This window comes from Podarcis liolepis (assembly GCF_965112155.1).
Source record: "Podarcis liolepis genome assembly, chromosome: 12".
NCBI lineage: Eukaryota > Metazoa > Chordata > Lepidosauria > Squamata > Lacertidae > Podarcis > Podarcis liolepis.
In genome coordinates this window covers 5,620,952-5,635,529 of record NC_139563.1, presented here as the reverse complement: position 1 = coordinate 5,635,529, position 14,578 = coordinate 5,620,952, and the positions used below count along the sequence as shown (strand labels likewise).

Sequence of the window (14,578 nt, the reverse complement as noted above, 5' to 3'; positions counted from 1 at the left end):
AGGTCAGGTGGCCGTTTTATAAAATCGCAGAGTTGCAAGGGACCTCTGAGGGTCATCCAAACCAACCCGCTGCAAGGCAATCTGTCAGGGATTTTCGAGCTGTGATTCCTGCATCGCAGGGGGTTGGACTAGATGATCGCTGGGGGTTCCCTTCCAAGTCTACAGTTCTGATTCTAGACACCGGGCTGGAAGGAGCGCTTATCTGTTGTAATAAACAAAAATCTGCCCTTATTCCCTTATAGGGGACACAAGAGCCCTTATAAAGTCCTTTGAAGGTTCTCCATCAGTCAGAGAAAATAACAGAGGCCAACCTGAGTATATTGAGAAGCAAAGCAGCTCGTAAGCCTGATCTTTATTGAACTGTTGCAACAGGGTACTCCCCTCACACGCAGGAGAGGAGGAGGAACCCAGAACCAAGGTGTACCTGCCCTTATATAGACATTTTAAATTGCCCGCCCTGGAGTCCAAGACCACCCCCAGAAACATCATACCTACATCACAGAAGAGGCAGTCTACAACAGAAATCTGAGTGCGTTGTTTATCTCCTGTCTGGCAGGTTACCTGTTAATGGTTACTTGATTGGATACCCTGGGGAGCCTGGCCAGTCTTTTGTAATGATAAATACTGAGTTCCTGAGCCAGGTCACAGGCTCACCCTGTTCATACACAGACATACCCTTAAGACAGGATTTGTGAAGGAAAAGACAATGGGGAGGCCTTTCCATTGTCCTTCCACCTTGCAGAGAAATATTTGAGGTCAATTTGGGAGGGACAAAATGGTTTCAGGACTTTTTCTGTGGGGTTTCAAACATGTGGTTTATATATGCAGTTATGAATATTTATTACATATATACAGTGGTACTTCGGGTTAAGTACTTAATTCGTCCCGGAGGTCCGTTCTTAACCTGAAACTGTTCTTAACCTGAAGCACCACTTTAGCTAATGGGGCCTCCTGCTGCCACCGCGCCGCCGGAGCCCAATTTCTGTTCTCATCCTGAGGCAAAGTTCTTAACCTGAAGCACTATTTCTGGGTTAGCGGAGTGTGTAACCTGAAGCGTATGAAACCCGAGGTACCACTGTAGATATAAGACCTTAATATTTTTTATTTTAATATATTGAGGAATATGTAAATAACGCAACACAATTTACATCTTTTTACGACTGGGTGTCCCATCTCTTGGGCAAAATAAAAAAGTTCCTTCCAGTAGCACCTTTTCCTGTAAGACCTATTGCAGTCGTTAAGAGTCGTCAACAGGCTCATCTCAGCTATCTGCCAATCACCCATTCCCACCACCCTTCTGAGTAATACCCCTCCCCACTATATAGAAGGATCTGGCAACTTCTGTTTCAGTGTATCTGAAGAAGTGTGCATGCACACGAAAGCTCATACCAAGAACTAACTTAGTTGGTCTTTAAGGTGCTACTGGAAGGAACTTTTTTATTTTGACTATGGCAGACCAACACGGCTACCTATCTGTAACCATCTCTTGGGGTTTATTGAGATGTGATTCCTGCGCTCTTGTCCACCTGAAGAGTCACCCATCACTGGGAGGACACTAGGTGAACCTGGAGGGATAACAGCCCTACAAGGATGTGATTGGCAAGGCTGTGTTTCAGTCCCCCCCCCCTGCACAGTGCCTGCTCACATGGATTCTGCCTTTTAACAGCAGACACACTGCCTTCCGAGGGGGAGACAGAAATGCAAGCCTCCCACAATGGATTGTCAAGGGAGTTTGTTTTGGGTGGATGCAGCGAGAGGCTGAAAGATGGGCTTCTGCTGCCCAAAGATCCATCAGCTGTAACCCGAACCTTGCTAACCCTCTTCCCTAAGAATTAGCTGGCAGCAACTGAACAGGAGATCAAATAGCAGGCATTAGAATTCCCTAGAAAGCAAGTCTGCCTGGCAGAACTGCAGCTTATCTTCTTCCCTCTGGTGTCGGTGCTGACCTTTCAAGCCCTAAATGGCCTCAGCCCTATATACCCGAAGGAGCATCTCCACCCCCATCGTTCTGCCCGGACACTGAGGTCCAGCTCCGAGGGCCTTCTGGCGGTTCCCTCCCTGCGAGAAGTGAGGTTACAGGGAACCAGGCAGAGTGCCTTCTTGGTGGTGGCGCCCGCCCTGTGGAACGCCCTCCCGTCAGATGTCAAGGAAATAAACAACTATCTGACTTTTAGAAGACACCTGAAAGCAGCCCTGTTTAGGGAAGTTTTTAATGTTTGATGTTTTTAGCAGTCCGTGGGTGGCGCTGTGGGTTAAACCACAGAGCCTAGGACTTGCCGATCAGAAGGTCGGCGGTTTGAATCCCCGCAATGGGGTGAGCTCCCATTGCTCAGTCCCAACTCCTGCCAAACTAGCAGTTTGAAAGCACATCAAAGTGCAAGTAGATAAATAGGTACGGCTTCAGCGGGAAGGTAAACAGCGTTTCCGTGTGCTGCTCTGGTTCGCCAGAAGCGGCTTAGTCATGCTGGCCACATGACCCGGAAGCTGTACGCTGGCTCCCTCGGCCAGTAAAGCAAGATGAGCGCCGCAACCCCAGAGTCAGCCACGACTGGACCTAATGGTCAGGGGTCCCTTTACCTTTTAAAACCCAGCCACATGGGCGGGGTATAAATAATAAATTATTACTATTATATTTATATTATTAAAAGAAACAAAGTAAGCAAGTTCCTAGCCCTCATGGGGTTGCCAAGAAAGGGTTAAAACGGGTTCCCCTGAGCCCAGCAGAGGACTGGAAAAGCAGAGGGAGCTGGTCACGTTTCGGCTATTTGGTGACATTACACAAACCGGCTCCCAATTTGTGTGTACGCAAATGCACAGAGGGAGGTGCTAAACTGGGTCTTTGACACGGGTGAAATACAGTGGAACTTTGGTTCTCAAACTTAATCCATTCTGGAAGTCTGTTCCAAAACCAAAGCGTTCCAAAACCGAGGCATGCTTTCCCATAGAAAGTAATGCAAAATGGATTAATCCATTCTGGACTTTTAAAAACAACCCCCTAAAACAGCAGTTTAACAGGAATGGCCACCAATCCTGATGGCATCAAAAGAGAATTGCAGTGGTACCTTGGTTTTCAAACTTCAAACATGCATTTTATATCTAACAGGACCACTGATCCATAAAATGAAAGCAATACACAATGTACTGCAGTCACACAGTCAATCAATCAATCAATCAGTAGCCGAACTGGGTTCCACACAGACACAAAAACAAATTAAATGAAAAAGCAAAATAAATAGCAAAAACAGACAGACCTCAGCTTAACACTCAAAGCGGAGCACGAGAAAGGTTTGCAAACACTTACTTCCGGGTTTGCAGCGTTTGGGTTCCAAGTTGTTTGAGTACCAAGGCGTTTGAGAACCAAGGTACAACTGTAAAGCCTAATTTCGCCCCTGGCTTGATACTTCATCTTTCTTTCTTTCTTTCTTTCTTTCTTTCTTTCTTTCTTTCTTTCTTAAAAAATGTTTTAATGAGCTTTTAATGGACTTTCTCCTCTATCTTGTAATTTCATATTCGGATAAGAAAGGGGAGGGAGGGAGTAAAGCAATGCAATAGATGTTTTGCAAAACCCTCACGTTCCTTTTGATTCCTTCGAGGACTGCACCAAGCGATTGCAATTTGCCTGCCAGTGGGAATGGGAATTAAAATGCATTGAGGAGGGATTTCTTTTGGGGTGTGGGGGTTGTTTTTAGGAATACCGTTTTGCTTTTTAATTTGTCTTTGTGTTTACAATTGCACCAGTCAGTTAGAAAGTAACTGCTTAAAAACAAAAGCGAAAATGCATCTTAAATTCCGATAACCTGCCCCTCCCAGTTTGCGTTTCCTCAGTTGCAGTACGTACTCTGAACAGCAAGCGGCGCTGCAACACAGTTTAATTGGCACCGCAGACTGTTGCCAGCAACGTTATTTGCAAATGCAATCGCGTATTCCAGCAAGATACGGCTGGAAAAAATATTTTTATTAGCTTGCTCTGAGCTTGATTCCGTTTTGAATCCTCACTTGTGCAAAGATCTAAGGACAGCGCAAGCTTCCTTCAAAGGGTTTGCTGCCTTTGAAGTTGCTTTTTTCAAACATTAATTACGGGGCGCTCTAATCTTCCCAGGGATTGCCAACTTATTTGCTTCGCTCTCTTCTTTCTGCTCCTCTGCTCTGCTTTTCCTAGCAGCTTCCTCTACAGGTGGAGAATTGCTGCTATTTAATTTGTAACCACTGAGTGCCCAGATTGACTCCTAAGCCGTTTTGTTGTTGTTGTTTAGTCATTTAGTCGTGTCCACCTCTTTGTGACCCCCTGGACCAGAGCACGCCAGGCACTCCTGTCTTCCACTGCCTCCCGCAGTTTGGTCAAACTCATGCTGGTAGCTTCGAGAACACTGTCCCACCATCTCGTCCTCTGCCGTCCCCTTCTACTTGTGCCCTCCATCTTTCCCAGCATCAGGGTCTTTTCCAGGGAGTCTTCTCTTCTTATGAGGTGGCCAAAGTATTGGAGCCTCAGCTTCAGGATCTGCCCTTCCAGTGAGCACTCAGGGCTGATTTCCTTCAGAATGGAGAGGTTTGATCTTCTTGCAGTCCATGGGACTCTCAAGAGTCTCCTCCAGCACCATAATTCAAAAGCATCAATTCTTTGCCAATCAGCCTTCTTTATGGTCCAGCTCTCACTTCCATACATCACTACTGGGAAAACCATGGCTTTAACTATACGGCAGTGGCGTAGCATGGGGGGTGCCAGCCGCACCGGGTGCAACATTGGCGGGGGCCCGTTTGGCCGGCCCTTCGCAAGACAAAAGTCCATAGGGAAATCTCCGGGACAGCGGGGAAGCGCAGCGCGTCTTCCCCACTGTCCTCGGACCTCCTCCGAAGCCTGGCGGTGGGGCAGAGAGACCTCCTCCCGCCGCCAGGCTTCGGAAGGCTGCTCCGAAGCCTGGCGGTGGGGCGGAGAGACCTTCTCCCCGCGCCAGCCTTCGGATGGCTGTCCTGAAGACTTGTGGTGGGAGCAGTGGCGTAGCGTGGGGGGTGCAGGGGGGGCCTGCCGCACCTGGCGCAACATCTGGGGGGGCGCGGAAGAGACTCGAGTGCTAAAATCCACGGGTTAGGGGGCGCAAATTACTTGCCTTGCCCCGGGTGCTGAGAACCCACGCTATGCCACTTCTATACGGACCTTTGTTGGCAAGGTGATGTCTCTGCTTTTTAAGATGCTGTCTACGTTTGCCATCGCCTTTCTCCCAAGAAGCAGGCGTCTTTTAATTTCATGGCTGCTGTCACCATCTACAGTGATCATGGAGCCCGAGAAAGTAAAATCTCTCACTGCCTCCATTTTGTAAGCCACTTACAAAATTTTAAAAAAGAATTGCACAACATTGTCAAAATACAGAACCTCGTTTCCTAAAAAACACACACCAAAAAACCTCATAATTAAAATGCATTTTAAAAAAAGATTGCAATTGAAACTTTAAGGTGTAAACGACCACGATTAAAAGGTGCAGAGGAACAATACCATTCAACCGTCGCAGTGACAGAAACCAGAGACTCGGGTGTTCAAAAATATATTGAATTTGCCATAAGCTCACCATCGCCATCTAGTGTCACATTTGTATAAAACTTAGGGAGCAAGCTGTACTACCAAAATGATCAAGGTTTTAAATGACAGTTTTAGGTTATATTTTAGTGATCAAGAATATATATATATATATATATATATATATATATATATATATATACACATACTGCTATATCTGTATTGTCTCTGTTATACCCAATTGCAATTCAATGTATTCCTGTTGTGTTTTACGATTTTCCTGATATTGTAAGTGAGACGGAACTGGTCTGTGACCGTGATAATAAAATTCACTTATTCAATGCGCTTAAAAGTGGTATTTGCAGCTGTATAGCTGAGTCCTCAGGTTGAGAGGTGAAAGGAACTATGTAAACAGAGGCATCTTCAGAAGCCAGAACTGGTGGAACATTTATAATATTGTCTTCACTCGGCGCCAGAAAGCCATAAGATGGCCACACACTTCATCACCTTTCCTCCCACAAACTCAAAGTGGTGTCCATAATTCTCCTCCCAATCCTTGTTTTATCCTCCCAACAGCCCTGCTAAGTAGACGATCTTCATGGCCAAGTGGAGATTTGAACCCGCGTCTCCCAGGTCCTATTCTGACCGTCAAACTGCTACATCGCACTGGCATTTAAAGACACTGCAAATCTGGCCTCTTAATATCCGACATGCAATTTATGGTTTATTTGTTCGCTAAACTGGTTTGATCTCTTTTCCTGCAGCCGAAGAAGTTTTTATGTTGCTGCTGATTGTATTTTATTCTTGTGAGCCGGAGAGAGAACGCTATCCGATAGGGCAGCCGATACAATGGTAGTATAATACTAGATTTCGTGGCCGTGCAATGAAGCTGCAGGTTGAAAGATTCAGGGCAGAGAAAAGAAAGTTTTTGTTTCCGCAGTGCATAGTAAAACTGTGGAACTCACAGCCACAAGATGTAAGGCTGTGTGAATGTAGGAACATTCCCCCATTTTATTTCATCTCTGAATTCCTTTTGCCAGTTAGAGCTCTGCAGTCTGAAATCTGTGTACGAGCCTTACTAAACCCACCTAGTATATAATTATTAAGTTTGCAGATGATACTACCATAATGGGTCTAATTACAGGTGGAGATGAATCAGTGTACAGTGGAGAGGTTCAAAAAGTATCTACATGGCGCTTAGAGAATAACTTGCACCAAAATATTAGCAGGACAAAAGAGATGGTGTTGGACTTTGGGAGGAAGAGAGGGGAACTAGCCCCGTTGTATATCGGTGTGTGTGTGTGTGTGTGTGGGGAGAGAGAGAGTCTCTTCCTTTAAATTCCTGTGAATTTACCTTAGTGAAGATCTCGCTTGGAAAAACAATATAACTCAGGTTGTTGTTGTTGTTGTTGTTTAGTCGTTTAGTTGTGTCTGACTCTTCGTGACCCCCTGGACCAGAGCACGCCAGGCACTCCTGTCTTCCACTGCCTCCCGCAGTTTGGTCAAACTCACGCTGGTAGCTTCGAGAACACTGTCCCACCATCTCGTCCTCTGCCGTCCCCTTCTCCTTGTGCCCTTCATCTTTCCCAACATCAGGGTCTTTTCCAGGGAGTCTTCTCTTCTCATGAGGTGGCCAAAGTCTTGGAGCCTCAGCTTCAGGATCTGTCCTTCCAGTGAGCACTCAGGGCTGATTTCCTTCAGAATGGAGAGGTTGGATCTTCTTGCAGTCCATGGGACTCTCAAGAGTCTCCTCCAGCACCATAATTCAAAAGCATCCATTCTTCGGCGATCAGCCTTCTTTATGGTCCAGCTCTCACTTCCATACATCACTACTGGAAAAACCATAGCTTGACCTATACTGACCTTTGTCGGCAAGGTGATGTCTCTGCTTTTTAAGATGCTGTCTAGGTTTGTCATTGTTTTTCTCCCAAGGAGCAGGCGTCTTTCAATTTCGTGACTGCTGTCACCATCTGCAGTGATCATGGAGCCCAAGAAAGTAAAATCTCTCACTGCCTCCATTTCTTCCCCTTCTATTTGCCAGGAGGTGATGGGACCAGTGGCCATGATCTTCGTTTTTTGGATGTTGAGCTTCAGCCCAACAGATACTCCATTTCCTCAGGGTCTTGAGAAAGAACAATGTTAAAGAACAATCAATGACCTCCTTCTACCGGTCCACAATAGAAAGTGTCCTCTCATATTGTATCACAGTGTGGTACGTTGGCTTGACAGCCATGGACAGAAAGTCTTTACAGAGGGTGGTGAGCACAGCACATGGTATCATGGGTTGTCCCCTGAGCCCACTAGATGGCATCGCAATGGATCTTTGCCTTAGGAGAGCAAGAAAAATTCTCAGGGACGATTCACACCCCTGCCAGCTCCTCTTTAATCTTCTACCCTCAGGCAGGAGATATAGAAGCATAATCAGTCGTACCAATGGGCTACAAAACAGTTTCTATCCGTGGGCTGTTAGAACAGAAAATAATATAGTGCAACTGACTTTCGGGGTTGGTGTGTCGCGCGACAAGCACACAGAGTGCAATGAGATTGAGTGTTTTTGTGGGGGGGGGGGAAGGCTTGGTTAATTTCATTGTACACAGGTTGTACATTGACAATAAAGGTATTAGTTACAGGTAGGTAGCCGTGTTGGTCTGCCGTAGTCGAAACAAAATAAAAGAATTCCTTCCAGTAGCACCTTAGAGACCAACTAAGTTTGTTACTGGTATGAGCTTTCGTGTGCATGCACACCTCTTCAGAAAATAAAATGTATTATTATAACATTACGCATTAGCAATTAGCTCCAGCATTGCCTCTGATGTTTGATCACACGACATTAGCCACAAGCCACAAGTATCCTGCAGTTCCTTGTGAAACACAGCAGTTTCATCAACCAGCTTTCACCTAGTCTTAAAAAATAAGTTGCGATTAAGCTGAGGTGTGTACGCCGAGGATAGAAACTGCACATGCTCAGATGACAGGAGTTTGGTCCACCAGGCCCAGGCAGGAAGTTATGATTACATCCTTCCACAGTGGTTAGTTGAGAACAATTTTTAACTTTTCTATATGGTTTGTATTATGCTTATATTGCTGTAAACAGCTTTGGTCTATACCTTTAATGGCCACGGCGGCCTGTGAATGAGACCTGTGACCTGCAAGTGTAGGGCAGTATATCTTTATATTTATATATTTTTTGTTGATTAAATTTATATACTTCCCTACACACGCAGGTCGCAGATCTCATTCACAGGCCACCTGGGCCATTAAAGGTATCGACCAAAGCTGTTTAAGTTAATGATATATTAATTCCAATGGGTCTACTCTGAGTAGGGCTTAGCTGGGTACAATCCCTTGACCCTTCCGCCCGTATGCTCTAACACTTCCTGTTCTTTTTTTAGGCCACCACCGAGCCGCCGAAAAAGAAACCGGACCCCATCACATCGGAGACTGTGGTGATCTGGGGCTTGCGCCTCTGGCAAGTGGTGGGGATCTTTGCCCTATTTGTCATGAGCGTCAGTAAGTCCCACCTCTCTGCCTTCCATCCTAACCCCGAGAGCCTCATTCCAGCATTAGAAACTCAGATATACAGTGGTACCTTGGTTCTCAAACTTAATGCGTTCCAGAAGTACGTTCCAAAACCAAAGCGTTCCAAAACCGAGACGTGCTTTTCCATAGAAAGTGATGCAAAATGGATTAATCTGTTCCAGACTTTTGAAAGCAACCCCTGAAACGTAGCTGTCAACGTTTCCCTTTTCTTGAGAGGAATCCTATTCGGAATAAGGGAATTTCCCTTTAAAAAAGGGAAACGTTGACAGCTATGCCCTGAAACAGCAATTTGACATGAATTTTACTATCTCATGAGGCCATGGATCCATAAAATGAAAGTAATAAACAATGTACTGCAGTCACACAATCAATCCATCAGTAGCTGAACTGGGTTCCACACAGTCACAAAAACAAAAAGTGCTAAGCTGTGGGTGAACATATCAGACGACACAGCGATTCTTCAAACAGCTCTTGTTTATTCACAGGCCAGAACAGAACTGAACTGAAGGGTTTAGCCAGCCTGCTTATATAGGGCTCCACTACAACGCAACAGTAGCCACTTTCTGTAACTATCCAATCACTGAATGTCACTTTCAATCCCTTATTTGCATATCCATATCAACAGAAAGGAAAGAACTCACTCTGAAACTCACTTACAGGTGGTACCTAACACCAAGGAAACTAGCGCTAATATGCCCAGGAATCTCACCAAAATGCTGGAGAGGGTGCACCTCCACAGGTACATACCTCCACATGTGGTGGCAATGGCCCCAAGTCCAACTATTCTGGACAACAATCATATGAGAAATATGCAAAATAGCTAAACAAGTATTAGAAGTCACCCCAGAACTGGCCCTACTAAACATCTTCCAAGATAATAGAACAAGGATGGGGAATTTATGGTCCTCCAGATTAAACTGGACTCCCAGTTCATGCTGGCAGGGGCTCATGGGAACTGGAGTCCAAGGATGTCTGAAAGTCCACAGATTCCCCGCCCATGAATGTATGCAAAATTTGCACCGACAGTATTGAGCCCCACAACTTACCACTTGTCCGCGCAGAGGAGGGGACCCCATCTTCTTAGGGCTCGAAGCTCGCCGTCCCCGGGAAGAAGGGTAAATAAATGGCAGGACTTTGTGGGTGAAAAAAGGTGGCTCTTTGGCTGAACGCAGAGTTCCTTCCTCCAGAATGCATAACCAGGATTTGCCCAGCATCAGATCTGGAGAGCTAAGAAATTCTTGAGACAGGCCTGTCTGGCCTGGGAGGGCCTGGTTTCAGTCCTGAGCGGGGAGATAAGGCGAGAAATTTCATGGCGACAGGATTGTCCTCTTATCTTCCTCCCTGAAATGCTTTGAAGTTTTCCTGAAGGCGGGATCTGAGAAAGGGGCTCTTTCTTTGACCATTGATGGGATGACCAAGCCCTAATTCTGGTGGAGGAGATCAAAGACCTCTGGAGGTGTAGAGGTGTAGATTCACAGAAAGCCCAGCCAGGGAGAAGACCCTCTCCTGTGCTCCCCACCAAGCATTCCTCTGAGGGTCTCTGAAGACCCCAGAGCCTTGTCTGTTTTGCACTGTCCTTCAGGCAGTCTGTGCCTAAGCTTAAAGCAATAAAACCATGCATAAAAAGAGTGGAAAACAGCTTTTTTAAGCATGCGAATGGTCATTTAAATCAGTGATAAGCTAAGAGCAGCTTGAAACGCTTGCAAATAGTCTACATATCTGGGTTGGTATGCAGGGATTGTCCTAAGACCTTTGCTCAGATAGGAAGAGGCAGGTCAAACATTGTTGAAGAGTGATTCATGCTGTTTTCTGATGGATTTCACAAAAGAGAGAGGGAACTTCCCGATCTCTGTAGCCTGTGATGAAAAGAAGGAGTTAATAGGATCTGGATCATTTTAGAGTCAGGGTGGGCCTGCTTTAGCCTGTAGAATCATAGAATTGTAGAGTCAGAAGGAGACCCCCAAAATCATCTAGTCCAACCCCATCATCCACAAAGGCCGACATTGATGCTAAAATCCAGTATCGCCTGAGCTCTGTGAGTGCGGCTTTCTCCCGATCGAAGTGCAGAGTGTTTGAGGACCGGGACATTCGCAGGGAAACCAAAATGCTTGTTTGCAAAGCTATTGTACTACCAACCTTACTGTACGCTTGTGAAACATGGACCACTTATAAACGCCACCTCCAACTCCTCAAAAGATTCCATCAACGGTGTCTCTGAAAATTTTTACACATCACTTGGGAAAACAGGCGAACTAATGCCAGTGTACTGGAAGAAGCGAAGATCACCAGTGCTGAAGCAATGATTCTTCAACATCAGCTTCGTTGGACTGGTCATGTTGTGTGGATGCCCGATGATCGTCTTCCAAAGCAACTACTCTATTCCAAACTTAAAAATGGAAAGCGTAATGCTGGTGGTCAACAAAAGAGGTTGAAAGACTGTCTCAAGGCAAATCTTAAAAAATGTAGTATAAACCCCAACAATTGGGAAACACTTGCCTGTGAGCGCCCCAGTTGGAGAACAGCCTTTACCAAAGGTGTCATGGGCTTTGAAGACACTCGAACTCAGGACACAAGGGAGAAACGTGCTAAGAGGAAGGCACGCTTGGCAAATCCACACCGTGATCAACTCCCACCCGGAAACCAATGTCCCCACTGTGGAAGGACGTGTGGATCCAGAATTGGCCTCCACAGTCACTTATGGACTCATTCTTAAAACCGTGTTTATGGAAGACAATCTTACTCGGCTACTACGAGGGATCGCCAAAGAAGAAGAAGAATGCAAGGCAGCCCTGTTTAGGGAAGCTTTTAATGTTTGGTGTATTACTGTATTTTAATATTTTGTTGGAAGCTGTCCAGAGTGGCTGGGGAAGCCCAGCCAGATGGGAGGGGTATAAATATATTATTATTATTATTATTATTATTATTATTATTATTATTATTATTATTATTATTATTATTACAGCTAAAGAAACCTTGGCATTGATGCCATCCAACCTCTGCTTAAAAACCTCCAATGAAGCGTATTATTATTATTATTATTACCTTTGAGTATTGTCCTTGTTTTACCACTCCCTGCCTGTTTAGCCTGATGGGTTTTTACATTTGTAAAAGAGCAAGGGGATTCGATTCCTGGGGAGAGAAATGTGCGCTGTCACGGGCACTTAAAAATGGCAAACATTCAATTGCTCGGGCCATTAAATCCACACTGGGATGCATCGTTCCAGCATTAGGGCTCTAATTTCACCGCTGGCATCTGAAGTAGGAAGGAACATAGCCTGTGTTTGGTGTGTAGAGGATTGGCACTGTTAAATAAGCATCACTGTTTTGGATGGTGAAAGTGACCAGATGTTTCAAGCTTCTATATGTCTGTCTGTCTGTCTATCTATCTATCTATCTATCTATCTATCTATCTATCGATCTATCTATCTCTCTATCTATCATCTATCTATCTATCTATCTATCTATCTATCATCTATCTATCTGTCTATCTATCTATCTATCATCTAATCTTTCTATTTTAAAACCATCCTCTTGCCTAGCAGCTAGAAAGGGGGAGGGCTTCAATGTACCGTATTTTTTGCTCTATAAGTCTCACTTTTCCCCTCCTAAAAAGTAAGGGGAAATGTGTGTGCGTCTTATGGAGCGGATGCAGGCTGCGCAGCTATCCCAGAACTTTAGCTCTCGAGTGTCTTATTGTGTGGATTGGCACAAGCATAGTCTTCATGTTCTTTCATCCATTCATGACCTCAGGAGCTTTATTGGCCAAAGCTTAGACTTAATTTGGAGACTGCGGGAGCTTTTTCTTAAAAGAAAAACATTCATTTTCAACAGGTTGGAAATCAATTTTTTATTAAACTGCAAACACACACACCCTCTTCCTTTCTTTCGATCTGTTGTTTCTGTTAAATAGCAATAATAATTTTTGGCAGCAGAATGAACGGGGAAAGCGAGTGGGGAGAACAGCTGATTGTGTTGTTTTCTACAGTCAACATGGCTAACCCAGTCGCCTGCAGGGAAAGGTGGGGTGCTGTTTCTTTAATGTGCTCCCTGGAGGGCTGCATGTCCAATAACTCCATCAGCCTAGAAGCAGGGACTGCCTGCCCTACCTTTGGGCAGAACGAGGTGGCTGCCTCGAGCGGCAGATTTGGATTGTCAGGAAAGGGAAGCAAATGGTTCGTTATTTGATTTATAATCCTGGTATTTTCGCTGCCAGAGAGGGAGAGAGGTGTAAAAATAAATTGACTGGCTCTGGGTATTGTGTTCTTTGAATAAATGTATGTGCATTCAGGAAGGAATGAATAAATCATTCAAGTTTTGGTTTCTTGCACTTGTCCATTCTTGAGTTCAGTTTGCAACATTCATGCCTCACTTAGCAACTACTTTTTAAAATAACACAACAACAACAACTGTTTATCAGCATTTTACCGATCGTTACTCCTCATGCAAATGCTTTTGTATGAGATTTTGCTCACTGTATCCATTTTCAGAAATGATTTCCCCTAGTATGCATGTTTTGTTTGGGAGGTTATTTTCATGAATGTGTGCATTTTATTTTATTTTTTTAAAGCATCTCTCCAGGCAACATGATTATGGATCATAAGAGAACCTAATGAGGATTGTTTTGTGGAAGAATGGAAGCCATTTTCAGAATATTTAAAGAACTATTACAGTATGATGAATTTGGAAGCATGATTCCAACTGTGAGCAAGAGAAGAAATTAGATTATTGTGCAGTAGTTACGATATAAGAAAAGAGGAGATAGGGTGCAGCAAGGAGGATAAATTAAAAACACCATGGAAAATGGGAGGTCAAGTAAAAAACTAAACGAAGGCTGCCACAGTGGTGCAGAAAGCAAGGTTCAAACCTTCACTCATGGTGATGTTACATTATTGCTTTTAACTACCATATTTTTTGTTCTATGGGACTCACTTTTTCCCTCCTAAAAAGTAAGGGGAAATGTGTGTGCGTCTTATGGAGCGAATGCAGGCTGCGCAGCTATCCCAGAAGCCAGAACAGCAAGAGGGATTGCTGCTTTCGCTGCGCAGCAATCCCTCTTGCTGTTCTGGCTTCTGAGATTCAGAATATATATTTTTCTTCTCTTCCTCCTCCAAAAACTAGGTGCGTCTTGTGATCTGGTGCATCTTATAGAGCGAAAAATACGGTAGTCTTTTCCGTTTCATACGGGAGACAGACTGACAATCTCAAGGGAATTACAGTGGTACCTCGGGTTAAGAACTTAATTCGTTCCGGAGGTCCGTTCTTAAGCTGAAACTGTTCTTAACCTGAAGAACCACTTTAGCTATGGGGCCACCAGCTGCCAACGTTCGCAAGAAGCACAACACAAAAGCCCTTCTCTGAACGGTGATTAAGCACCCAAGCTTTCCAAGAGGTTTTCAAACTACAGTGGTACCTTGCTTCTCAAACTGAATCTGTTCCGGAAGTCCGTTCCAAAACCAAAGCGTTCCAAAACCAAGACGCGTTTTCCCGTAGGAAGTAATGCAAAAGGGATTAATCCATTCCAGACTTTTA

The 14,578-nt window shown here is 44.7% G+C and overlaps 2 protein-coding genes across 2 annotated transcripts in view; one reads left to right on the top strand and one right to left on the bottom strand.

Annotated features, from left to right (window-relative positions):
* Positions 1-10,777, bottom strand: part of ALS2CL (ALS2 C-terminal like) — a 93,883-nt gene extending 83,106 nt beyond the window's left edge. Inside the window, exon 1 of the mRNA XM_083466694.1 lies at positions 10,096-10,777. Within this exon, the coding sequence (XP_083322820.1) occupies positions 10,096-10,263 (168 nt within the window). The 5' untranslated portion in view covers positions 10,264-10,777. The remainder of the gene's footprint in view (positions 1-10,095) is intronic.
* TMIE (transmembrane inner ear) overlaps positions 1-14,578 on the top strand; it is a 35,921-nt gene that overhangs the window by 9,574 nt on the left and 11,769 nt on the right. Inside the window, exon 2 of the mRNA XM_083467306.1 lies at positions 8,902-9,019. Within this exon, the coding sequence (XP_083323432.1) occupies positions 8,902-9,019 (118 nt within the window). The remainder of the gene's footprint in view (positions 1-8,901; positions 9,020-14,578) is intronic.